This window comes from Macrobrachium nipponense, chromosome 12, assembly GCF_015104395.2.
Source record: "Macrobrachium nipponense isolate FS-2020 chromosome 12, ASM1510439v2, whole genome shotgun sequence".
NCBI lineage: Eukaryota > Metazoa > Arthropoda > Malacostraca > Decapoda > Palaemonidae > Macrobrachium > Macrobrachium nipponense.
This window is the reverse complement of record NC_087205.1, coordinates 82,098,167-82,125,868: the sequence shown is the minus strand read 5'-3', so window position 1 is coordinate 82,125,868 and position 27,702 is coordinate 82,098,167. Positions and strand designations below refer to the sequence as shown.

The 27,702-nt window shown below is 36.5% G+C and overlaps 1 protein-coding gene across 8 annotated transcripts in view; it reads right to left on the bottom strand.

Annotated features, from left to right (window-relative positions):
- Positions 1-27,702, bottom strand: part of LOC135224616 (serine/threonine-protein kinase D3-like) — a 459,833-nt gene that overhangs the window by 153,480 nt on the left and 278,651 nt on the right. For 5 of the 8 annotated variants that reach the window (XM_064263796.1, XM_064263793.1, XM_064263798.1 and 2 more), the window contains exons 6-7: positions 10,771-10,788; positions 9,670-9,774 (exon numbers count right to left, since the gene is read on the bottom strand). The exons of 1 other annotated variant lie outside the window; for it this stretch is intronic. In XM_064263796.1, coding sequence (XP_064119866.1) covers positions 9,670-9,774; positions 10,771-10,788 — 123 coding nt within the window. The remainder of the gene's footprint in view (positions 1-9,669; positions 9,775-10,770; positions 10,789-27,702) is intronic. 2 more of the 8 variants (XM_064263797.1, XM_064263800.1) reach the window with 1 other exon arrangement.

Below are 27,702 nucleotides of genomic sequence, written 5' to 3'. Positions count from 1 at the left end.
AAGAACATACTGTTCTGGTGAACCCTTTGAGTCTCAATATGACTTAGTAGTATCAACCTGCTACATAATAGATGCATCCAACTTCTTTATCTTGGGATTCATGACCATCCTTCCCAATGACACAAACACTAAATCCTTAGTGACTATTAAAATAATTGTGTACAGCCTGGCATCTGCTCAACTGCTGTGTATTATTATTTCTTTGGATTTGAATATAACTGAAGGTTGGCTACTAACTGGTAAAAAAAAAAAGTTCGGGGGGGAGAAAAAAAAGAGAGATGTGAGTAAATAGGCAGTTAGGCAATATGTATATAATGGTGTGGAAATAGTTTGGTTGTTTAAAGATGGAGACAGTTTCTTGATGTAGAGAGATTCTAAGAGGAGAGAAAAACAATCAGTAGTTTGACAGATTACTATTTTGAAATTATGGTACATAATGTCAGTACAATATTTACAAAGTACTCTGTCAAACTACCATTAGTCTTTCGCTCCTTCTCTTAGAATCACTTTACATTGAGAAACTGTTGCCATCATTAAACAACCAAATTACTTCCACACCAATACATATTACCTGACTGCCTATTACTCACATTCTCTCCCCCCCCCCCCCCTTTTTTTTTTTTTACTATTCTTTTCTCTACCAGTTACTAACAGCCAACCCTCTTTTTTGCTATTTCACTGAATTATATTTTTAATTTACTTTTAGCTTCAGGCTGCTTTGTAGTCTTTATTCTTTTTTTAGCTTAACGACTTTAAGAAACTAGGTTTATTATAATTATATTAGCTTATTTTAGCATAATTTTCAATATTGTAAAAATTAATTCTGTTTATAGCCCTGCAGATGGGAAAGGATTCCTGAAACATTGGTGTAAATTAAAAGAAGAAATAATTTCCAGTCTTCTAGCTGTCCTGTTGATTATTATTTAACAGAAGGTTTATCTATTCTAGCATATATTATTTCTCATATGAAATCAACCTCACCTATTACTATACTACTATCAGAGCAACAATAAACTCCAAACATAAAAATTTCAAGTTTTTCACACAGTGGTTCTAAAATCTGAATCAGAATAAACTGTCCAAACAAACATTTTACACTTACTATTAAGGACTTTCAAGTACCCCCTGGAAAAGTTATTATTCATAGTAACCTAGCAACACTAATGGGTAATTACCAAACCAGAGTAATTTTTTAATTCTCACAGACAATCCTACAGATCTGAAAATATACTGTAAAAAGTGTTGTGCTTTACAACACTATACAGTAGATTCACATCAACTGTACATAAACTGTGCATATGATGTCTGGGCCCGTCCCTTACGATGCTCCAGATAGGCTGTTGATAAGCTAATCACAGGGCTGGAAACCTTCAGTCTCTCAAGAGAATTCACATAGGCATGATGTATTGCCACCTCTCCAGGGATACTTTTGAAAGACATATACCTCAGGAGAGGTGGAATATACATCCTGCCTATGTGAACTCTTGAGAGAGACAGAGTTTCCAGCACTGTGATTGGCTTATCAACAGCCAATCATGAGCGTTGTAAGGGACTGGCCTAGATATCAGATGCACGGTTGATGTGAATCTACTACAGCATGTCTGTTTCCTTGATCTCTCTCATTCATTCACTCACTCATGAAGTACACTGTACTAAGGTAAAAAAATTAGATAATTAAATTTTTGCTTGAAAATTTATGATGACAAAAGCTTCATCAATCATTTTCAACTGTTTTCCAGTTTCCTTACACTACTAGTTGTCAGAAATTATTGTTATCTTTACCTTTATTTACTTTTTGGGAACTTTTTTTTATAAAATGAGATGTATTTTTTAGAACATATTTTCTCTATATACAGTAAATCATTCAAACAAATTTAAATTTCAGTCACTAATATTATAAAGCAATCCCAATAATACATATTGAAATATGGCAGTGCAACATAGCCAAGCAAATTTAAGGATCAAAATTCTGCTGAAACATCTACAATTTGGTACATGTAATGTTATCACAAATAACTGAAAAAAAAACTTAAGTGGAGACTTCAAGAGCCTATTTAGTTTTTTCTCCAACCAAGATAACTAAACCTGGAGTAAAAAGGAGCTGGAACCCTCATGCACTATCATATAATTTACTATGCAGCAAATAAACCTTAATCTTCTTAAAAACTAGTTAAAAACTCAAAATGGCAATGGTGACTGACAAATTTCTTACTCTTTTCACAACCCTTTAACTGCATTCTGACAGTAATCCCTCAATTATCTGGATCTTCATTGCCAGACACCACCAGACCACGGACCAAAGTCATACAGTTATGTACTATTATTAAAAAAAAAACTCAAATGATTAGAAATCCTATGCAGCCTAAAGAAATATTGGTTACACAGCTTACACCCATGATGAGAATGAGAAAAGGGTTCAGGGATGTGGGAAGCCTGGAAAATTTTCGAAAGGAAGGGGAGAGAGGTCAGATGGCTGGGTGTCATAGGAGGGTTACAGTAATCAAAATGTTTACAAGAACTCTCACAGACAAGGGGTTGTTTCGGAAGGTGGGTGGAGAAGGGGAGGAGGTTCCCAGGCTGGGAGGAGGGTGGGAATGCAGTGTGGGATGTGTGGAGAGGGGAAGGCAGGCATCTGACTGTAACTTATAATGAAATATTAAGAAAAAAAATAAAAAAACAAAAAGAAAGATACAGATGAGAGAGAGAGAGAGAGAGAGAGAGAGAGAGAGAGAGAGAGAGAGAGAGAGAGAGAAAACAACTGATGTATCACATACGTTAAAGACTTTTATACCATCACTTTCCTTTTTTCATTTCTATTTCACGTTAAACTATTCTCATGTTTACGTTTACAGTATAAAGGATGTAAAAACAAACTTACTACCTAAAAGTTGATATCCAAAGCGTGTATGAATACTGTTCGTATAAATATACACACTCAGTTATTTTAGTTGATGGCATCGAGACGATTCATATACTGTAGCATAGTGTGTTGCCAACATCTACAAATTCACATTTTAAATACTAGATCTAATTAGCAAAGGAATATAAAGTGATAAAATGTTTTCTATGTATACACTATTATAATACGTGTGATAGTCATACTTACGAGTCAACTATACCACTTACGAAATCATGTACAGTAAATAAAGAAAAAAAAAAAAGTGATACTACACCAAGAAACACACACGCACACGAACTCTCAAAAAATAAGTTATGTAGAAAGACTGTTGTTGGCTTAAAAGCACGTCACTTAACTCATCACAAAACATCACTTTGTTTTGTCATAATTTTACTGGAGAAAAGAGATAAACAAAAGTTACAATACAAAGGAGAGAAACACAAGTAATGAGATACATCAAGCACAATGAAAAAATAAAAAAGATATATGAGAGAGAGAGAGAGAGAGAGAGAGAGAGAGAGAGAGAGAGAGAGAGAGAGAGACCTTACATCTTGTTCGGGTTGCCCCAGGTCCCTCAGTGTGAGGCACCTCTAATGTCTACCAGAGTTGCTAGTACATCTTCCGGTATATTTTGCATCTTCCACTCTTGGATGGTCTGGAATGCAGCTTAAATATTTGTCAAGCTTATTCTTAAACACATCTACGCTCACTCCTGATATATTCCTCAGATGAGCTGGCAACGCATTGAATAGATGCTGCATTATCAATGCTGGTGCGTAGTGGATTAGTGTCCTGTGTGCTTTCCTTATTTTTCCTGGTATAGTTTTGGGCACTATTAATCTACCTCTGCTTGCTCTTTCTGATATTTTTAGCTCCATGATGTTTTTGGCTATTCCTTCTATCTGTTTCCATGCCTAAATTATAATGTAGCGTTCTCTTCTCCTTTCTGGACTATATAATTTTAGGGATTGTGGTCTTTCCCAGTAGTCAAGATCCTTAACTTCTTCTACTCTAGCTGTAAAGGACCTTTGTACACTCTATTTGTGCAATATCCTTTTGATAGTGGGGATACCATATCATATTGCAATATTCAAGTAGACTACGAACATGTGTTTTATAAAGCATAATCATGTGTTCAGCTTTTCTTGTTTTGAAGTGTCGTAAAAACATTCCCATTTTTGCTTTACATTTTGCCAATAGAATTGCTATTTGATCATTGTGTAACATGTTCCTATTCATCATCACAACAAGGTCTTTAACTGCTTCCTTATTTGTGACTGTCTCATTATTAGGTCCCCTATATGCATATAGCTTTCCTTCTCTGTCTCCATAATTTATTGATTCAAATTTATCAGTTAAATACCATCCTATTTACCTCTGCCTAATCATATACTTTGTTAAGGTCTCTTTGTAGCGTGTTCCTATCTTCATCACAAGTAATTTCTCTACTTATTCTTGTGTCATCAGCGAAACTACTCACTACCGAGTCCTTAACATTACTGTCTATGTCTGCAATCATAATAACAAACAGTAATGCAGCTAATACCGTACCTTGTGGCACACCGGATATTACCTAAGCTTCATCCGATTTCTCATCGTTTGCAATAACTATCTGTTTTCTGTTGTGTAAAAATTCTTTTAACCATCTTCCTATTTCATCCACTATATTATGCTTTCTAATTTTCTTTGCTAATATATTATGATCTACCTTGACAAAAGCTTTTGCAAAGTTTAGATAAACCACATGTGTTTCATTTCTGCTTTTCATATTTTTGTATATGTTCTCAAGGTGGACTAACAGTTGGGTTTGTGTACTTTTTCCGGGAACAAAACCATGTTGTCCTATATTAAACAAATTATTTTTTATTAAATGTTTCATAATATTTTTCTTCATTACCCTTTCATACACTTTCATAATACACGTACTTGCCTCTAGTCTTGATCCACTTTTGAAAGTAGGGCTAATATATGCTAATTTTTGCTCATCATAAATCTTGCCTATATCTACACTTTGTCTTAATAATATTGCAAGTGGCTTTGAGAGAGAGAGAGAGAGAGAGAGAGAGAGAGAGAGAGAGAGAGAGAGAGAGAGAGAGAGAGAGAGAGAGAGAGAGAGAGAGAGAGAGAGAGAGAGAGAGAGTTTCATTTTTGGTAATTAATACTGTACTACGTTATGCTTGTAAAGCAAATTTCAGTTTTGGTATATTGTACATACTAGGCTAGGCATTCAAACAAAATTAAAATACTGATGGCTTATGTAAAAATTCATAGCCTCTTACAATTAACCACCACTTACTCTATTGCATGGGCACCACATACCAAAGAACTGACATGAGCAACATCAAGTATGACAAACAAGTGTGTCAAGAAACAGCTGCTTTGTATATTTCGAGGGATTTCATCTTAAAGTATGTTAATTTACCCTTTTGTATAACCGTTTTATATTTACATGTCCAAAAATTACTCCAGTAATAATCCATTTCTTTTTCAACTAAAAAAGTTTTTCCCCTAATTATTATGGCAGTATGCCTCAACCAGCCGATTCTGAGAATTTAAACATTAGCCTAGCTTACTTAAATACATATGGCGGATGATCATTTTTTTTAATACGATGGTGATATAATATGATAATACAGTATAAATGGATTCAGTAAGATATCGGTTTCATTACCATTGCCTTTATCTTAAATACAGCTGCAATAGCCAATTTTACTTATGGATACTACTGTAAGTGTAACACTCCATCTAAGCCAACAGCTACACACACATTTTGTATCTTATATGGTAATACATTACGGTAACATCTGATAAGCAAGTTGCTGTACAAAAATACATTAATGATATTAAAACAATGTAGGCTACCCCTACCCACCTACTGAATTATGTGTTGTTTACGAGAGATAGGAAAAGAAGGGGTTGCCTTTTTTCGCACAGTGTATTTATGCAGTAAATTTGATTACAAATATGCAAATATGCATAAAGTTTTCAGTTTAGTGTGATGGTTACTGTTTATAGGCATATTTATTATCTAAGGCTATACCATACTGATAAAGTAGGCTGGGGAAGGTTAAGGAGTTGCCCTTATACCCACAGACTTGACTTGCCCTTATCTGAATTTTGCCATTAGCAAACAGGGCCTTGGCTCTATTAATCCAGATAATCAAGGGATTACTGTATAAACCTTTATAGTGGCCCAAAATGATACTTAGTACTTGCATGCAATTATTATAAACCAGACAAAATCCTCTCTCAATCCAAACAATATATCATAGTAAAAGAATAAATTCAACATGATTTTCTTAGTAAAAATCTAAACGATTTCTCAGAACAACGCTAACTTTAAAAAGAAAAAAATATTTTTATTTATTTTTACATCCAATTTATTTTTTGAAGAAATTATTTTAAAACTACAGCATTCCCCAAGTATATGCTGTTATGATAGCAAATCCTATTTAATATTAATATAGATATACATGTACTTTTTTCAATCCAAAAATTAAGACTAAAATATTTCCAAAACACTGTATTACAGAGCTTGTACACTAGAGAAAAACTGGGTAATGGCTAGGTGTAACACATTTTTGCCCGGTATAAAAACTATAAAAAAATTACTAGGCCATATAACTATGAAAAAGTCATGGCTTACCCCCTCAATAAAAGAAAACACAAGGTACATACCATCTTCTTTCTATGGCCTTGTAATAGTGTCATGATGATGCTCATAATGTTAAAATTACCTTCACAATGAGATGAAGCAAGGCAAATGGCTCAGGCTTACTTCAACATGTTACGTTATGAGTCCCCTCAAAACATTTTGTCCTCAAGTTTACGTTTTGGGTAACTCGGGAACACTCGATGATGTAAAGTTTCTCTGAGACTCTGGGATATCAGGGGCAGATAAGGATGTTCCCCAATATGACAAATTTTTAATCAATTTGTATTTTTCATAACCAACAAACCTGGTCTTAACAATAGGATAACTTCCAAGTGCCAGCTGGTAACCAGTTAACACAATTAAAGATTGTAAAGAAGGAATCTGTGAGATCTGGCAACTCCTGCGCATACTAGGTGATAGTTGGTCAGAGACCGTGCACCAAACCTCCTGACGCTCCATTCTTTTCCCCAACCCAGGTGTTATAATAAAAGAGAGAGGGGCGGCTACAGGTGGGCAGTAAAATGTTAAGACCTCAGGTTTGTTAGCTATGAAAAATACTAATTGATTAAAAATTTGTCATTTGTTCATATGCGGAACAAACCTTTGGTCTTAACAATGGGTCGTGTTTCTCCCTTACACGATCGTGTTTGTGTGGTCGAAAGTGAAGTGTGTGGAAGGAAGGCTCCCTCGTCTTCAATACATGGCCTTGTGTCTCCTGTGCGTGCAAGTAATGCATCGTCTTCTCCTCTCCATGGCCGGGTCTCTCCTCACGGATGTGTTTGTGACAGTATGAGTGTTGAGAGTAATAAGTGTGTTTCTTCACCTTCTGTACGCGGACATGACTCATCCTTGCATGTACATGCTGATGATTTTGGAGGTACTCCTTCTTCATCTGTTCCTGATCCAGTTCGTCATGATGCTCTTCTTTCAATTTCAAGCATTGTACGTAATCCTGAGTGCCTGTGATGTTCTTTCAATTTTAAGTTATGTACAGAATCCCTGAATCATGGTTATAAAGTTCATACGCAATCTTGACTTTGGTGCTGTTTTTGACTGTTGGTCATGAGGCTTTTGTTTACATACTTTAACTCATTAGAGCTGAGGAGCATTCCTTAAGAGTTACTAGTATTGCACAGATTAACTGTAGATTGGACTACAGAGAATACAGGAATGTAACTTCTGGAGTTTTCCCAAGAAGTGTTCTAGGCCAAATAATATCTATTACATACAAAAGATTTGTGGTTGGACATGGAAAATATGTGGGTTGTTTATGCAGATTATGTTACTCAGTTAGTATCTATTCATCACTTGATGGCAGACCTGTAGTTGTCAAGCCTTTTATGAGAGATTTAGATAAACATCAGTAAATTTTGCAAAATACAAAGAATGAAAATAAACTACGAACTATTGCAATGTATTTCTGGAAAGAACAAATTTCTTACTCCTGTATATTTTATAATCATAAGCATCACATGTAACATCATTTGTTATCTTAAGCATCTCATGTAACACCATTTATTATGAGCACATCATGTAACACCATTTCCGTATCATGAGCACCTCATGAAACGCCATTTACCACGAGCACCCCTTCTAACACCATTATATTCCCACAGTACAGAGTTCACCACCACACCATTACCCTGATTATACTTCTTACTTTGTTTCATTTCAAATCCCCATAAGTTTAGTTTACCTTATGTTGAAAGTCAGTCATCTCTACTTAATACCACTCTTGCACTTTTTAAACATTTTCATCACTTCTTCCTCAGATTTTCTTCCATTACTATGATAAAGAGCAGAGAGTCAATTTAGATTCTAGATGGAAACAAACATTCATATCAATATCCTTTTGCTACACCTGCCATTATCTTCACTCTTAGATCTAGTGTTATGGCAACATCACTAGCTTCATGAAATCTTTCTAGTAACATTTGGCTTCACAATGCTGACATTTAATCATTTGTCATGGTACTCTGACATATGCCTTAAGGGCCACAAATAAATTGGGTATATCTTACTCTCTGTGGTGCTTTTCACATAGTTGCTTCTGTTGTTGCCTTCTTTGGCATAAAGTGTAATTAGCAAGTATAAATGTTTACAATTTTGTCAGTTTTTCAGTATTTCCACAGCAGGCTCTAGAAGTCTACTTCCTTGGTTAATTCCCACACTGCAATGTATCCTATGTTGCTGTGGGGTTTGTATGTATAACTTCACTGACCTAGTGGGTGACATTTATGCCACACCATAAAGGCCTTTTATTACATTCCTATGCCCTTAAGATTTTGGGGTACTTGAAACACTGCTTATCTTCTGTCCACATTGTTCAACAAATTGCTCACTTCGTGTATGTTTTTGTCTTCCTGACTCAAAAACAGTTACTTCTCAGGTTTTCTTGGGTTGGTTAGATTTGCCAGCATTATTGTTTATGCACTTCGGGGCATATTTATTGAACTTATTGAAATAGGCTCACCAAAACAAAACCACAAAGAAATACCTCGAGTGTCAATGGACCTATTAACATCAATAATGTTTACTTCTGACTAATCTACATGCATAAGAGTTGGGGGGATGAATGTGTATGTCCATGGATGGCAAAATTTGAAATCCTAAATTGCAAATTCTGGATTTTAAAAACTTAACCTACTAACACCCATAACTGAGTTAATTCATACTGGATTTGTGTGTAAATCAGACTAGTATATAAGGATTTTTTTGGTGAATAAAGAACTAAATCCATTTAAGCAAGCTCCATCAAGATTAAATGTCACCCCAAATACTTAACACATTAACACGTACCATGTTAAGTAATTCCTTTCCTGCCTTGAATCTAAATTACATAAAAATATTGAGATTTATATTACAAGAGATGCAGACTAAACTCAAAAAAATTGCATAAAGAATCTCTTCACCTAAAATAAAAAGAACAAAAAAGAATGTCCCTTTTTGTATCTAAGGTAATCACTCCTACAATTACATGATCTACTTCTACCATGCAAACTACATACACCAAAGGCTTAGCATCTCCTTACAATGTGAAGAGGAAATCAGATTCTCCACTTCTAAATCACATCACCATCCATTGTACATAAAAGTATATCTACAATTCTCTCACCTTGATTCTCCCTGCCAGTTCTTTCTCCACCCAAGCAGGTCTACCAACTGATCCACTGAATGACGATCGACCAGACTTCATGTTTGGACTGGAAGTGGTTGAAGTCTGCAAATGCATATTTCCAGGTTTCAACAGGTTTTCTCATCCAATGCACTCATGCTAGTCATTTTACTCTTCCCAAAACTCACTATAAAAAGTACACAGCTGTTATGTAGCTGACACCCTTTCTGGTCTAAATTGTCTGACACTAGCTACAGCTCAACTACAATAAAACTACGTACTTGCGGATACATCTACAACAACCATCGGTAAATTTTTCAATACACTGCAAACAGCAAGGGGTTACACAAGATAATAAGCTAATTGTAATAATCCTCAAGACTGACTAACATTCATACAATAGGATAAAATTCTAACCTAGAACTAACATTAGGTGGTTTGATATATCCACTCAATTGATATATCCATCTCTCTATAACAAACACATTAACACTGGACTACAAACTGTGCTTCACCAAAAAGCAATCTAAATTAATTTTTGCTGGATTTACGAAATATTCTACGTACATATCTAATTTAACATTTGCTAAATAATTCATGAAGTAAAATCGTACTTTTTATAAGAACGATAAAATTCAAATACGTATTCCAATGCATAAAACTCGTAATAGATGAGTTTTATCTCTACAGCATACTTTAGGAAGTCTATAGCTCTGAAAAACCTTCTTAAAACATTCAATTGGGATTCCCAAGGATGATTTCTATTCCATATTCCACAATGGTAATGTGAAATAAACTAGACAGCAACCTAAATTTACCCTAAACTTCCTAGACACACACTCCTAAATACAGCTGATAAAAAATTAGAACACTAGCACTTAATCAAAGGATACTGGGAAACAAAACATATCCGGAGGTAAAAACAAATGATCTCCAAGACAGAACACATGAGTGTTAAACATGTAAGGAATTGCAAAAGGTGTTCTGTGATAGCTAATAAAAACAAATGTCAAGAACCCACCACATGTGATCTGATCATTTAAGTAGAAAGTGCTTTAACTGCCATGCTGAACATGCACTGTGTTATTCTCTCTTACATACCAATATATGTAGGCCTTTCTGTTAGTCCACAAGTCACAGCCAATAAGGGAAAGAAAAGAAAAAAAAGGCGAAGGTGAGATCAAGTTGATAAGTCACTTCTGAAAACAATCATTCTGAAAGCTCAGAAAGATAGAGACAGATGAACGTAAGATTTGATAGTCCTTCAGCCATAAACACCCTTTAAACACTCTCACAAGGCAAGCTTAGATTACCACAAAATATAAGACTTTATGCCACCCTAACCCTTTGGATGCCATGATCAACTTTAGCACCAATCTTTCTCACTTAAATTATTTCCTTTTAAAAATTTCTAATCCAAACTTAACTGGAATACATATTCTTAATTTTTTTTTCTTTCTGGCTTGCTCAAACTGAAAAGTGAACTATAAAACTATAAAAGAATCATTCTCTACTTGCTTATTAACAAAGAATTTTCCAAATTTAATACAATAGGCAAAATGGTGGTAATTGAAAAGCTTTGCAAATGCTGTATGGGAACTTTTACTAAAGTATCAATTGTCAATTGCATTTTTAATCATCAATCTACTAACAACTGTCCAATGCAATGTTCTTAATTTTTTCACCATAATCTACCATAATCTATCCAAGAGTAAAATGGTTTTATTAATTAAAAGTATTACCGAGCCAAAATAGACATGCAATAAACCATTACTCAAGGGAAGGAAATAGATAACTTTCAAATCTTTTATAGCATTTCCATTTTGCTCAAAATGAACCAACTTGACTTTATCAAGTATTTTACCAATACAGTATCAACTTTTTGCTGAAGTTGATGAACCGTAGATTTCATTAGCTCTAGAATTATCTCCGATTTGAAATATGTTGTTACCAGTATAAAAATTGTTCTTCTGATACCAATTGCAGTGGCCCACATTACGTTCTTTTATCAAAACCATTCATATCCTTCCTTGTACTGTAATAAGGTAACTCAAAATTAGTCTCTACTGGATTACAAGTAGGATACAAACAGAAAAGCAGAGAAAATTCGTTAAAAAATTCTCAAAGAAAACAAAATCCAATCCTTACTCAACAAGTTGATCGTATAATTTAAAATTTTTTAATATAATAAAGAAAAAGATCAATAGTTTCCAAGGACTAAATCTAAAATCTAATAATAATTAGGGTAAAAGTTGACTTTTGTATATGACTACTGCTAATAAATGAGAGGCATCCAAAGAATTGGGTTTATTTTGAAATTTCAATTACTACCCCGCAAAACTTCATCTGCGACAAGAGCAATGAGTTGGTAGTTGAAACATCTCAAAAAGCCCACTCAACACACAAACTTAGAAAGAAAATTTATAGTTTCATCACCTTTTAAAATATGTAGCATATGCATATATTTAAGTACCCAACATCCTCAATATTGGATGACTAGAGAAAGAGATTTTGCTTTTAATTATTCTTTAATTCAATTTTAAAACCAAGTTGTTCCTGTTCAATAATACCACATTTCTTCTAAAAAATCAATATGTAACACTATCTTTGCTTATAAAAAAGTTAAGGTCAAAATTAAACAGCATGCATGCTTGATCTAAACACTTAAAAACTTATGTACACTGAAATCATTACTATATCTGTCAGTATTTATGTGATATTTATAAGTATAAATCTAAGTAACTTGCAAAATTATAGCATCCAAAACTTTAAAGACTACGTACATTATTTAGTCATTATCTGCTAGACTGACAAAAGCTGAAAGACCAAATTTCCTCTGAGGTGAATCCAAAGCATTTCCAAAAAAACTGATTCCCAAATTTTCTGTTGTGTTAACTAGAACATATATTGATTCAAAATTACATTAACTGAGTTAATTAAGAACAACAGTCTAGGCAAACCAAAACAAAACTTAATCGAAAAATACATTCCGAACAGCCATTCCTAAGTGTGAGAGGGAAATTTACTGAAATAGTTATAATCTTGATTTTTCTAACTGCAAAATGTGGAAATATAAGAACAAGAACAATTCAGTTACACACATACACGCACACACACACAGTATATACACACTAAAAGTTACCATATGTATATATATACGTATATATATAAAAATCTTTAACTTACAATAGATGGTACGAGAAGCTACAGGGAGTAAACTTACAGCAATCAAAAGGGTACAAATATTACTAGGCATAAAAATCTAGTTTTTCATCTCAAATACAAAGGGCTTGCTTTTCACTGGGTTTGCTGAATGAGGAGAGCATCCTTGAAATTTCTTGGGTATTATTTTCCCTCTTTGAAAAAAAATGTGTAAAATGCAATAGTGTTACCTTTACCTGGAGGCAAAACTTCAATTCAAGCTTGGGAGAGTGGCATTACCCAATTATGCTTTACTTCAAACCAATGCATTGCAAAGAAAACAGTAGGTACTTTGTACTTATAAACGAATGGCACCAACAAATAAATACTGAGAATAGAAAATGATGGCATTATGTGATCTTTTGATAGTAAACCTGCAATGTTTTATTTTAAATAAAATTAGCCTTCATCATAGCATACATATACATATGAAATCATGCTGTTTTTAACAGTCACTTGAGAAATGGTATTATGTATTAGGGAAAAAAGCACCTCGAAAACCCAGGATTACTAGAAATCCTTTCTTTTTGTTAAAAGAACTAAAATGTCATGTATTTAGCACATACATTGAGAGAGATATATGTGACTGATCATGAAATGCATGTACAGGCATTCCCCGGTTTACGATGGTTTTGTCTTACAATGTTCCAAGGTTACAACGCTTTTCAATTACACAGAAATTACTTCCAGGTTTGCGATGCATGTTTCAAGGTTACAGCGCTTACAACGCCCACCCGACAGAAGAAATATGACTCCAAAAGGGCATATTAATCATTAGACGGTTTTTTGATGAAAAATGCAATAAAATGCAGCTTACATACTTTTCAATACACCCAAAGCATTAATTAAAAGTAAGGTTTTCTCATGGGTTTTTGAGGATTTTCGACAATTTTCCGGCTTACAACGATTTTCAGTTTACGATGCCTCTCAAGAATTGAACCTCCATGGTAAACCGGGACTTCATGTATGGAGAAATATTTTTATAGCAAGAGATGTTATAGTATATATGTAAGGAAAAATGCATTTTTCAGATAGTAAAAATTATTCTGTACTATTAAATGATTACTTAAAAATCAAATTAAGGAATATATATCTGAAATTGTATACTATAACTTTGTTAAAGAAACCACATACTACTATGTACTAAATCCTTTTAATTATCACTGCCAATGGCTTCAAACCATTATGTAATCCAAACCAATCATTATTCATTTCAACATAAGTATTCTGTACTATATACAACAAAAATATGGTATAAGTAGTTTTAAAAAATTCATAGAACTGGCACAATGGTTTGCTTTTTCAATAAAATTTAATTTTGCTAAAGTAATCTAATAACTGTATAAACCAAAATTGGGGCCACTGACTGTTGTGTATGATGTTGTTCTTTGTGCTCATCATTTGTTTGTGAAGTTTATGTTAATCTTTTGTAAGCGCAACAGGAAGAGGAGATTAACTAGTAGTTTAGAAGAAAAGACGTCATAAATATGAGTAGCGTCAGCAAATGTGGCGGGCGGCCGGTGTTGCCAGTTTTTAGTGCTGATAAGGACCACGACTGCTGGAAACAACAGCTGAAAGCAAGGCAGCTTGTCACAATCAAGAAATAGAAACAAGCTGTGGTTGTTGCCCTCTCGTTCCCAGAAGGAAACAGGTAAGGAGCAAGATTTTTGAGGAAGTGGATATTAAGTTGACAGTCGACGATGGAATGAAAGTTTTGCTAAAATACAAGGACAAGTGGTACAAGAAGGATGAGATGTCAGCAGTGTATGAGGCAAGGACAAGGTTTGACAGTTACAAAAAGGAGAGGGAACTTACAATGGAGAAGTATATTTTGGAATTTGTGAAGAGAAGTACAGCTCTGGAGATATACAAAGTAAGTACGTACACCGATATGTACTTAAGCATTAAGTTACCAGACAGTGCAGGGCTAGAGGTTAAACAAAAACAAATAGTGTTGACAGCAGTGTCCTTTAGTGAAACAGATAAAATGTTTGATTCCATGCAGCAAGCCCTTAGGAAATATTTTGGTAATCAAGAAGTGTTATCATTGGGTGCAGTGTCAAACAGGAGTGAGAGTGAGACCCCAGCTGTTGTGATAAAATCTGAAACAGTATTTAGCACAGAGTGGGTGTCATTACATGTGAAAGAGGACAGGGAAGGTTTGAGGTAAAGAAAGAGGAAGCATAGCAAACAGAAGTGAAACAAATAGGCCAGGCAGAGAAACTCAGTCGACATATATGGTAAGGTTAGGAAATTGTGTGTATGGATCACAGTACCACCTGTCTCCAGCAAGTCCAAAAATGTGTAAGTAAGTAGTGTAAAAGAAGAAAGAGGAAGAGTTAGTATATTCTGTTATTGAAAATCCAAAAATTGTCACTTTTGATGACAGAACCTATCAATTGTGCTATCCTAGACACAACTTGCAATTCTATAGTGTGGGGTAAACTGATAAAAGAAGAGGTAGAAAGTGAAACAATTTTTAGGTTTGGTGATAGTAATGTGCATAAGTCAATGAAGACAGTAAAATTTCCAGTAATCTTTGTACGTGACAAAGCAAGAGTGATAGCAGATATGGTGAACTGATCTATCTCCCTTTTATTCAGTTTTAAAAAATCAATGAAGAGAGCACAAATGAAATTGGACTTAGAAAATGATACTGCAGAAATTCATGGAAAAAAGTTTAAATTGAGGGGGACTTCCACAGGACACTACAGGCAGTCCCCAGTTATCTATGGACTCAGTTAATGGCGATCCAGTTTTATGGTATTTGTGTAGCACCATAACGGGCCAAGTTTTGGTTATTGGCGCCATAAGGTGCTGATAACAGAGTTATAGCGCCATAACATACCTTACAGAGGCACCATTAAGCAGTTATTGGTCCCATTAACCGAAACTTGGTGCCACCGAGTTTTGGTTAATGGTGGTTTTCGCTTATCAGCACCCTGCCGAGAAAGGAAGCCCCACCAATAACCAGGGACTGCCTGTATTGCCTTCCACTGAGGAATGAGAAAGAAGCCGGGAAGTAAACAAGAAATGATGATGACTTAGGAGATAATGAAAGGGAAAAGAAGAAGATAGGAAAATTGCACCAACAATTCGGGTATCCCACATCTAAAAGACTGATTCAGTTGTTGAAGAATGCTGGTGTTAAGGTTGAAATTTGCTACATGTCAGCTGAAAAAATATAAGACATCTGTGAGATATGCAAGGCCAATTGTTAGTGTGAATATGGCAAAGGAGTTCAATGAAGTAGTGGCATAAGACTTAAAGGAATACAAAAAAAGGGGATATATATTTACTGCATCTGGTGGATATGGCAACGAGGTTCTCAAAGAACCCAAGGAGATAATAGAGAAAATTAGGGAGCCATGGTTGGGAACTGGTCTGGGACCCACTATGAAATTCTTTTGTGATAATGGTGGGAAGTTTACCTATAACACACTTCCAGAAATGTGAGAGAACATGAACATACAAGTGATTCATACAGCAGCATATTCTCCCTCCAGTAATGGCTTGTATTGAGTGTAATCACACAGTTATATACAAAATGGTGATAAAAATGCTGGCAGTGCAACCAGAACTGTCTTTAAATGTGGCTTTGGCATGGGCAGTCAATGCTAAAAATTGTCTCACTAGCAGGGGATTTTAGCCCTTAAGTTGTGTATGGGCAGAATCCTAACCTAAAATGGACCATGAATGATGAACTTCCTGCACTGGAGGGTACAACATCTAGTGAAATAGTTGCCTAACATCTCAATGATTGCCATTCTGCAAGAAAAGCCTTTATTGCTGCTGAAACTACTGAGAAAATATGACAGGCATTAAGACACAAAGAAAGGACCACTGGTAAAGGTCCTTAAGAATGGAGATAAAGTCTATTTTAAGAGGGAAGAACAAAAGGAAAGGAAAGGACCAGCAAGTTATTGGTCAAGATGGCAAACATGATTTTGAAATATGGTTGAAATATTGTAAGAACACATGAAATACACAGTCAGGATATATCTTACAGTTTTGGTAGAAACATTGAAGGAGGAAGAAATACACATGAGGAACCTTCAGTTTTTCCTCAGGATCAACTGGAACAGGAAGAAACGTTAAGACTCATTTGTGTTCCCAGTGACATTTGAAATAAAGGTAGACCTTACTTGGTGGAAGTCAAGAGAAAGCTTGTCGGAAGGGAAATCTCTCTTTCCTCTAAACCCCGACCCAGTGTTTTAATCAGACACCTCCAAAATAGGTTGGAGTGCTTTCCTGGGAGATAGGAAAGTCTCGGGAGTCTGGACTGCAGAACAGAGGAAATGGCATATAAACCTAAAGGAATTGATAGCAATCCACTAGGGGTTAAAGTCCTTTGCAGTGGAAACTCACAACAAAGTAATCAAGTTCATTTGGGCAATACCACAGCACTGTCCTACATAAGAAAACAAATGGGGGGACATTCATTTTCTCTGTGTGAGGTAGCAAGAGCCCTTTTATGGGCAAATAAAAATCAGACAAAAATCCTAACAAGAATCATTCAAGGAAAATTCAACATATTGGCAGACAAGCTGAGCAGCAGGAAACAAGTTCTTCCCACAAAGTGGACATTAGATCCATTAGTATGCCTAGATTTATGGAAACTGTGATGCAGACCGGTTCTGGACCTCTCTGCAACAGCCAAAAACCACTGCCTTCTTTACTGCTCACCAACCCCAGACCCCCCTGCATGGGCAACAGATATGATGCTAGTAGATTGGTCGGACAATGACTTTTACGCCTTTTCACCGTTCAAGATGGTGAGTCCTTAAACAAGTTCAGGTCACATCGGAACCTTACAATGACTCTAATTACACCATTCTGGCCTGTACAGGAAAAGTTTCCAGACCTTTTGGACTTGCTCATGGACTTTCCAAGACTTTTACCACAAAAGATCAGTCTTCTCAAACAACCCTACTTCAAACGATACCACCAAGGACTGTCCACGCTAGCTCTGATTGTGTTCAGACTGTCTGACAACTCCTACGAGTGAAAGGTTTTTCAAGCCTAGCTGCAAGTTATAGCTCAATGCAGAAGAAAGTCCTCAAGTAACATGTATCAGGCAAAGACTGTTTTTTTTTAATAAATGAGTCTCCTCTTTCTGTATTTTCCTTTACTTCCTCTTACTTTTTCCTAATGGGATCTTTCCTAAATAGTGACCCCTCTAAGGGGTTTTAACCCAGTACTACGTATGTATCCACCTCTGCAGCATGTTTAGTACAAGCCCACTGGAGATTACTGCAAAAACAAACCAAAGACTGTAGTAATTATCATAAAGATAATGACCTCAAGAAATATTAGTCCTAGATAACAAACTGATTTGGAGTTATTTTCCATATCAAAATTCACGAACAGCTGAATCTGTGAACGCTGAACTGCAAATAGTTGTGAGTTGACTGCAGTATTCTTTCTTTATAAATGTAACTTGGCCAACTGTGGAAGTTGACTGGCAGGTGGGCACTTTTGTTATTATTATTATATTATTATATGTATATTGAGTAGCGCCTCGATAATTCCGGGAGATAGGGCCCAGAACGCCCCCCCCCCCCCCCCACGCAATAAATAAATACCTGCGTTATGTTAGCCACCCCTCAAAAATCACTTAAAACTGCCTACTTTCATAGCTAAACCACCCATAAGCCACTATTCCAATGATTATAACTGCTTACTTTAATTCAAACCCCAAATATATCAAACTATCACCCTAAACTAAATTCAATACAGTTTCAAAGTTATTTTACAACATTAGCCTTAAAAATATATGTAGTATACGACTTATGTAGCCTACTAGCCTAAGGATTACAGCTAGAAGCCTACATACTTAAGTGCTAGTATTCACGTGAGCCTGCTTTCTTTTACAAGGAAAGAGAGGGAGAGAGGTAAGAGAAATATCAAAATTATGTAAATCATATGGGTACTCACCAACGATCTATGTTGATAAAGATGATGACGATTTAACAGTGCAATCAGATGGATAATAGTTAATGATAATGCTACGCAGCAGCATGCAGCAAAATATCTTTTCCCTTCTTCACACCACATATGTTCAAATATTACACAACCTTTCTCTGATGTTTAGGCTTCTTTCCCATAAGACATAAAAGAATGAGGGCTTTTGGATGTCACGTAATTAACTCGTTTATATGAGTAGAATTTAAACACTACACTTCCATACAACAACATAAAATTTAGACAGCCGTGGTAGGCCAGTGTTGCCAAATGGGAATAGCAATTTCTTGCTAGATTTTGCTCCAGAAAGTGCTAAAAAATTCACATCATACACCACAATGCCACCTAGCCAATTTCAAACGATTGCTCCGTTTCAATTCAAAACATGTTTCTAACATAGTTACATAATTCCTAATAATTTCGAAACCTACTCTGCTCAATTCCAGAAAATGTTTTTGGAAGATTTTGTTCTTTTTTTTACTTGATATATAAAAATATTCAACTTAACATTACAAAGATTTAATGCCAAAATACATGCTAGATGTATTAAACAAAAAATTCTAGTTTTCCTGCCAGATGCTAGATTGAAAATATTCTTGCTATTACCTAAAGAAAATGAAAGCTAGCATTATAAATGCTTAATTGGCAAAAATGGACCCAACAGCTCCGTAGCGCATCATACTATGCAACTGTACATTTTATTTATTATTTTGTTTTGTAAGTTTAATAAGATTAAATGATATCACATAATAAAAATAATAATTCTCTCTCTCACAGAGATGTATGTTTCTTGTAAGATAAATAAATGATTTACTCATTTTCAAATACTAATATTAATGTAAAGAGCAATCAATTCACTAAAGAAATTACTACAGTGAATTAGTAAGATTTTAGTTTATAATTTTTAAAAAATTATGTAAGAATGAAGGAAATCCCAGTCTTCATGCATCTTTCTTTTAAACTCCAGGTCCAAGCTGAGGTCCAACAACTGTCAAATATATCAAATAATGTGACAGGAGGGGAGGGAGTGTATTTCTCTCTCTCTCTACTGAGATGAGAGATTTTTATGGCACACGTATGTATAATATTTTTAATAACATGTAATAATAATAAAACTGTAATATAATAATAATAATAATAATAATAATAATAATAATAATATGTTTTATTAAAAGTAATTGCTGCCTCAGCTGCATTAATTTTATACAGGTTCTTCTCTATTTTTCTAATTATTGATTTCTCATTGTTGCTTAAACTGGTGAGCAACGCACCGAAGGTTGACATATCTCAATTAGGTAGAACGATTGGATTTTATTGGTAAAAATTCCAGTCGGGGTAGTCAAATTTTCGGGTATATCCCGTAGAGTTTATTACAGATAGAATTGATGTTAAATTCTATTTCTTTTCTATTCTTTCTATTCCTTCCGGACGTTTCGTCTGAATAAACCTCAGACATCCTCTTGGGGCGGAGGTGTGTGAAGGACTGAAGTGAGAAGGTGAAGTCCAGCTGCTTATATTGCGGTGGCGCAGCGGGGGGCGTTGTGCCGCTGCCTTTTCATTGGCTCGTGGGTGGGGAGCTTCTTTTTCATTGGCTGCCTGGCTGCGGGCTCAAGCCAGCTCCCGATCGCATGCTTAGCAGGCGCGCCGATCTTCTCAGCTGCATATCATCACGCCGGGTTTCGTTTTGATTGGGTAAAGGCGGCGTGACGTCACTGCTGGTATTATGCATCGTATTAATGTCACTGCTGGTATTATCCATCGTATTAATGTCATCTTGGATTGGGGCGTTTTCGGGCAGCGATATGGTGATGTTTGCCGTTATAAAATTAATGCAGCTGAGGCAGCAATTACTTTTAATAAAACATGTTAAAAGAGGTTTACTTCCAGCATACAATAATAATAATAATAAATAATAATAATAATAATAAAATATAATAATAATAATAATAATAATAATAATTAAGGGAGAAAAACAAGTGAGGTAATGAAACTAATGGACATAAACACACCACCATGGTATATCACGAAAACAAATAAGCAAACCTGGGAATAATGGAAGGAGGAGATATAAAACACCAAGAGATGAAGGACACGATCAGGAAAGAATATATGCAGAGACTCAAGGCTGATACTCAAGTCAAAACTAACGGCGGAAATATGATAAAAGCCATAAACACATGGGCAGTGCCAGTAATCAGATACAGCGCAGGAATAGTGAATGGACGAAGGCAGAACTCCGCAGCATAGATCAGAAAACCAGGAAACAAATGACAATACACAAAGCACTACACCCAAGAGCAAATACGGACAGACTATACATAACACGAAAGGAAGGAGGGAGAGGACTACTAAGTATAGAGGACTGGCGTCAACATTGAAAACAGAGCACTGGGGCAATATCTGAAAACCAGTGAAGACGAGTGGCTAAAGAGCGCATGGGAAGAAGGACTAATAAAAGTAGACGAAGACCCAGAAATATACAGAGACAGGAGAAAGACAGAAAGAACAAAGGACTGGCACAACAAACCAATGCACGACAATACATGAGACAGACTAAAGAACTAGCCAGCGATGACAATTGGCAATGGCTACAGAGGGGAGAGCTAAAGAAGGAAACTGAAGGAATGATAACAGCGGCACAAGATCAGGCCCTAAGAACCAGATATGTTCAAAGTACGATAGACGGAAATAACATCTCTCCCATATGTAGGAAGTGCAATACGAAAAATGAAACCATAAACCACATAGCAAGTGAATGCCCGCACTGCACAGAACCAGTACAAAAAGAGGCATGATTCAGTGGCAAAAGCCCTCCACTGGAGCCTGTGCAAGAAACATCAGCTACCTTGCAGTAATAAGTGGTACGAGCACCAACCTGAGGGAGTAATAGAAAACGATCAGGCAAAGATCCTCTGGGACTATGGTATCAGAACGGATAGGGTGATACGTGCAAATAGACCAGACGTGACGTTGACTGACAAAGTCAAGAAGAAAGTATCCCTCATTGATGTCGCAATACCATGGGACACCAGAATTTGAAGAGAAAGAGAGGGAAAAAATTGATAAGTATCAAGATCTGAAATAGAAATAAGAAGGATATGGGATATGCCAGTGGAAATCGTACCCATAATCATAGGAGCACTAGGCACAATCCCAAGATCCCTGAAAAGGAATCTAGAAAACTAGAGGCTGAAGTAGCTCCAGGTCTCATGCAGAAGATGTGATCCTAGAAACGGCACACATAGTAAGAAAGTGATGGACTCCTAAGGAGGCAGGATGCAACCCGGAACCCCACACTATAAATACCACCCAGTCGAATTGGAGGACTGTGATAGAGCAAAAAAAAAAAAAAAAATAATAATAATAATAATTAAGGGAGAAAACAAGTGAGGTCAATGAAATAATGGGCATAATACACACCACCAGTATCACAGAAACAAATACCTGGCATATGCAGGAGCAAGATTAGTAGCAGAACTGATGGGGATTCAAACACCAACACCACCACACAACCAACACAACGAAACCAAAACAGCAACCTCCTTGGAAAAGGCGCCTGGAAAAGCAAATCATGGTGATGAGATCTTGACTTGAGTAAACTGAAAGAGATGACAGAAAAAAGGCTAAGGAAGCAAGAAAACAGGGGTGGGGAGGAACTCAACAAGAAATACAAAGTAGAAGAGAGGGGACTAACAACACAATAGAAGATGTTAAATAAACAGAGGCTTAAGGCCAAAGCACATAAGATCCACGGTACATGAACAGGAATAAGGGATACCACAGAACAAACTATTCGGAACCAACCAGAAGAGACTATACAGCCAACTAAGAGGGGAAGACAACCACCCAGAAATTCCTGAAGCCGAACCAAGTAAGAGACTCTGGGAAAACATATGGAGCAATTCGGTATCACACAACAAACATGCAACATGGCTCCAGGAAGTCAAGGAAGAAGAATCAGGGAGAATAAAACAAAGATTCACAGAGATCATGACAGACACAGTTCAGACCAACCAACTAAAGAAAATGCCAAACTGGAAAGCCCCAGGTCCCGATGAAGTCCATGGATACTGGTGTCTCAAAAACTTTCAAGCCCTACACCCACGAATAGCAGAACACTCCAGCATTGTATCTCAAATCACCATGCACCCAAATGGATGACCACAGGAAGAACATCCTTAGTACAAAAAGACAAGAGTAAGGGAAATATAGCTGGTAACTACAGGCCTATCACCTGCCTACCAATAATGTGGAAGTTACTAACAGGTATCATCAGTGAAAGGCTATACAACTAACTACCTAGAGGAGACACACCATCCCCCACCAACAGAAAGGCTGCAGAAGGAAGTGTAGGGGCACAAAAGACCAGCTCCTGATAGACAAAATGGTAATGAAGAACATAGGAGAAGGATAACCAACTAAGGCATGGCATGGATAGACTATAAGAAAGCCTTCGACATGATACCAAAACACATGGCTGATAGAATGCCTGAAAATATATGGGGCAGAGGAAAACACCATCAGCTTCCTCAAAAATACAATGCGCAACTGGAATACAATACTTACAAGCTCTGGAATAAGACTAGCAGAGGTTAATATCAGGAGAGGGATCTTCCAGGGCGACTCACTGTCCCCACTACTCTTCGTAGTAGCCATGATTCCCATGACAAAAGTGATTATATATTGTATAATTGTTATGGGTATAGATAAGTGTGATTATATATTGTATAATTGTTATGGGTATTTTATGCATTGTTGAAATATGTGGGTGTCCTATATATAGACAACATGTGTAGTTCTAGAAGGTGTCTGTTGATGTATTTAAGTTGTGTTGTGACGTCATAGACAACCGATGGCGGCGGCGTCGGCAGGATGTAAACAATAACACGGGGCAGTAGAAAGCACGTGTTGGTGGTGTGTGGTTGGTAGGGGAGAGCTCTCTGTCTGTAGGAGTTGTTTTTTGGGTCGTAAGTCTTGTGGTGCTGGTGTTTTAAGGTGATTTCTGGAGTGTACTGGAGTTGGAGAAAGCGTACAGGTGGGTAGATTATTCATTTTTTATAGAGAAAGAAAGGAGTTAGGCATAGGCCAAAATTCAAACTGGTAGCAGAGCGTGGTTGATCAAAGATGCCTGGATCCGACAGTGAACAAAGGGAGACTACTAGATGGAGAAGGGAATGTCCTAGGTTTAGCGGGATACAAGAAGAATACAAAGAATGGAAAGGTCAAGCCGAAGATTGGCTATTGTTGTATGGAGAAGATACAAAATACCCGGCGATAGAAATGAGAATGAGCTTAAAAGGGAAAGCCCGAGAGCTAGTGGAAGCATTAGATAAAGATAAACTTACTGGTACAGAGGGTCCAAAGTTAATCCCTAGAGAAACTAGATAAAGCATATCTAAAAGACTCGGTAATGGAGAATTACTGGTAGAATAAAAAGATACCTTCTAATAAGAAGAGAATCTAGTGAAAATATGGCGGACTATTTAATTAGATACGAGAAGGCAGCATCTGAGTGTGAAAGAGCAATGGGGAAAGGCGCGCTTGAAGGCGAAGTCAAGGTATCATGTAATAGAGCAAGCAAATCTCACGGAAAATCAAAAACAAATGGTATTATCGGCTTGTGGGCAAGAAAAGCTAGAGTACGGAACAGTGTCGCAAACAATGAAAAGAGACTATTTGAGGGATTAGGGACTAAAGAGGTAACGGGAATGGTGGGGATTCGTCAGAATGGCAATGCCAGTTTCTGGGAGAGGGAGGGAAAACCAAAGATATCGGGGAAGATGGAACCGAGGAAGGGGTGGTAGAAATCCTATAAACAAAGAAGGGAAGGTAACAGTATGTGCAATATGCAGCTCAGAATGGCATTGGGCTAGGGATTGTCCTCAGAATTTTCATAATAGGAAGAAAACTGAAACAAGACTAGAAGAAAATAAGGTAAAAAACAGAAAATGGGACAGAAGAAGAAGAGGTTTATGTAGGAGAAGTTAATAAAATAGAAGTGGACGCATCATGGAGGTGGTTGATGCAATTTTGGACACAGGGTGTAAATCAACAGTTTGCGGGGAATTGTGACTAGCACGTATTGTCATGGATTTGAGTCAGGAAGAGTTGAGGAGAATGAGGGACACTAGGACAGAGTCTAATAAAGTGTTTAATTTTGGTGAGACATCTTATAAGTCCAGAGGAATAATAGAAATACCTGTGATACTAAAAAACAGAAAGTTTTATTTGAAGACGGAAATTCTGCAAGGTGATATACCCTGGCTGATAGGTAAGCAAACCATGAGTAAAATGGGTATGACCCTAAAATTGAAAGAAAAATTGTGTCATAGTAGAAGTATTAGGGGGTAATGAAAGTAGAGTTAAGAGAAGACGAACAGGGTCATTTAAGAGTGCCTATAAGGAGGAGGAAGTAGAAGAATTATTACTGGAGGGTTGGAAGGGAAAGAATCCGAGGGAAATTAAGAACACAATGAAGAAATTACATTTACAGTTTGGTCATGGAAGTGGAGATAAAATATGGAAGCTAACAGAGGAAGCACAATGGAGTAATGGGTTAATCGAAAAAGAAAAAGAGGAAATAAGAAGTTACTAACGGAACTGATTAAAAATTGTGAGGTTTGTAAAAATACAAAAGAAACCCCGCCAAACCGGTAGTAGGCTTTTTCTTGGAGTAAAACGTTCAATGAAGTCGTAGCGATGGATGTGGGAGAGATAGAAGAGAGAAAGTTCTTGGTAATAGTGGATATGGCAACGAGATATTGTCAGGCCTGTTGGATAAAAGATAAGAAACCAGAAACTATAATAAAGATACTTTTTGAGTGCTGGTTTGCTATATTTGGAGCACCCTCCAAAATATTGTCAGATAATGGGGAGAATTTCAAAATGAAAAAGTAAGGAGGATGGCAGAAAAATGGAATATTAAGTATTAGCCACAGCATCAGAATCTCCGTGGAGCAACGGATTATGTGAAAAGACCGTAGGCATGATCAAGGGAAGTGTAAGGAAGATGATGGAGGAAGAGGAAGTAGATTGGTCCCTAGCTTTGAAATGGGTAGTGAGTGCTAGGAACTGTTTAATGAATAATGGAGGTTTCTCTCCCAACCAATTAGTATTTGGAAAAAACCCTTCACTGCCTAACCTAATAGGAGAAGAAAGTTCTAGTCCTGCAAGCAGAGAAAAAATGGGATGGAAGAGGGTATGGTAAGGGACACACTGAATGCAATGCACAAGGCCCAGAGAAGCATTTATAAAAAATGAGTCCTGTAATAAAATAAGAATAGCGCCTAAACAAAAACAAAAATCAGAGAACATAAATTTGAAGAAGCAGTGGTAGGAGATGAGGTATTCTATAAGAGGGAAAATGAAAATGAATGGAGAGGACCTGCTCAGGTAGTGGGAGTATCGGGGAAAACAATAATAGTCAAACATGGGGATTCTTTAAGAGAAGTAGCTAGGATACATGTGACAAGGATTCAACGACGATCACCAGATACAGAAGAGATATCGGCTAGAATAGATAAATCCCATGGGGTGAAAGGTAGGTCAGATGGCCCAAATGAAGGGAAAGTAGATTGGCTGGAAGGAGAGGAGATAATGGGTGAGAGAAGGAATGCAGACACAGAAGAGACTATAGAAAGAGAGGTGATAGAGGAAACAGTGGAAGATAACGGGCAAAGTGGGTCAATAGAAAGCGAGTTAATGGAAGAGATACCAAAATTCAAAAAGGGAAATAGAGTTAGGGCTATAAACAATGATACAGGACAAGTAGAAGAATGGACTATTTTAGGTCTTGCAGGAAAAAGATCAAGCCAAGCATGGGCTGATTCGTACAATATACGAGACTCACAGTCAGGTGACAAAGGGTGGGTTAACTTGAGGGATTATAGTCAGGTAGAAAAAATTGAAGATGAAGAGGAGGTGTTGCTGGGATTTGAAAATAGAAGCATAATGGAAGCTAAAGAAAAAGAACTTCTAAGTTGGAGAGATAACCAGGTATATGAGGAGGTAAATGATGTTGGACAAAAAGCTATATCTACAAGATGGATCGTAACTGAAAAGATAAAAGGGGGGGAAGGATGTAAAGCAAGATTGGTAGCTAGAGGGTTTGAAGAAGAAATGGCGGCTGAGTGGGAAAAGGATGCTCCCACATGCATGCTGAAATTTTAAAATTCTGTCTAACCATCTGTATAAAGGTGAAAAATTGTGGAATTGTTATACATTGGATGTCAAAACTGCATATTTACAAGGTGACGAGATACAAAGAGAAGTGTACTTGAAGCCACCAAGGGAAGATGGTTGGAGGGGATTAGGAAGTTGAAGAAACAGTCTATGGGCTCAAGGATTGCAAGAACCTCCCTATCCTCAAGGTGCACAAAAGCATGGTATTGTAAAGTGGTGAAAGTAGTGAAGGAGCTTCAAGGTGAGAGAAGTAGACTAGAACCTAATATATTCTTTTGGAAAAAGAACAATAAATTGGAAGGCATTTGTGTACACACGTAGATGATTTTTTGCTACGGAGGAACTGAAGGATTCTTAAAGGAAACGATTGGGAGATTGAAAGGGAAATTGCAAGTATGAGAACAAGAGAGTAAAAGGTTCAAGTATATAGGAGTAGTAATAGAGCAGAAGGGAAGATAGATTTTACCTTAAATCAGTGGCAGTATTATAAATTCCATAAGAGAACAGAGGCTAGAAGATATAACGGGTAATAGAGTGCTAGAACAAAAAGAGTTAACAGAGTACAGATCAGTGGTAGGACAGCTGAATTGGGTAACACTACACACGATGCCAGAAATATCATATGATATTAGCGAATTAAGTAAAGCATTTAAGAAGGAACAACTCAGGATATGAAGAAACTTATTA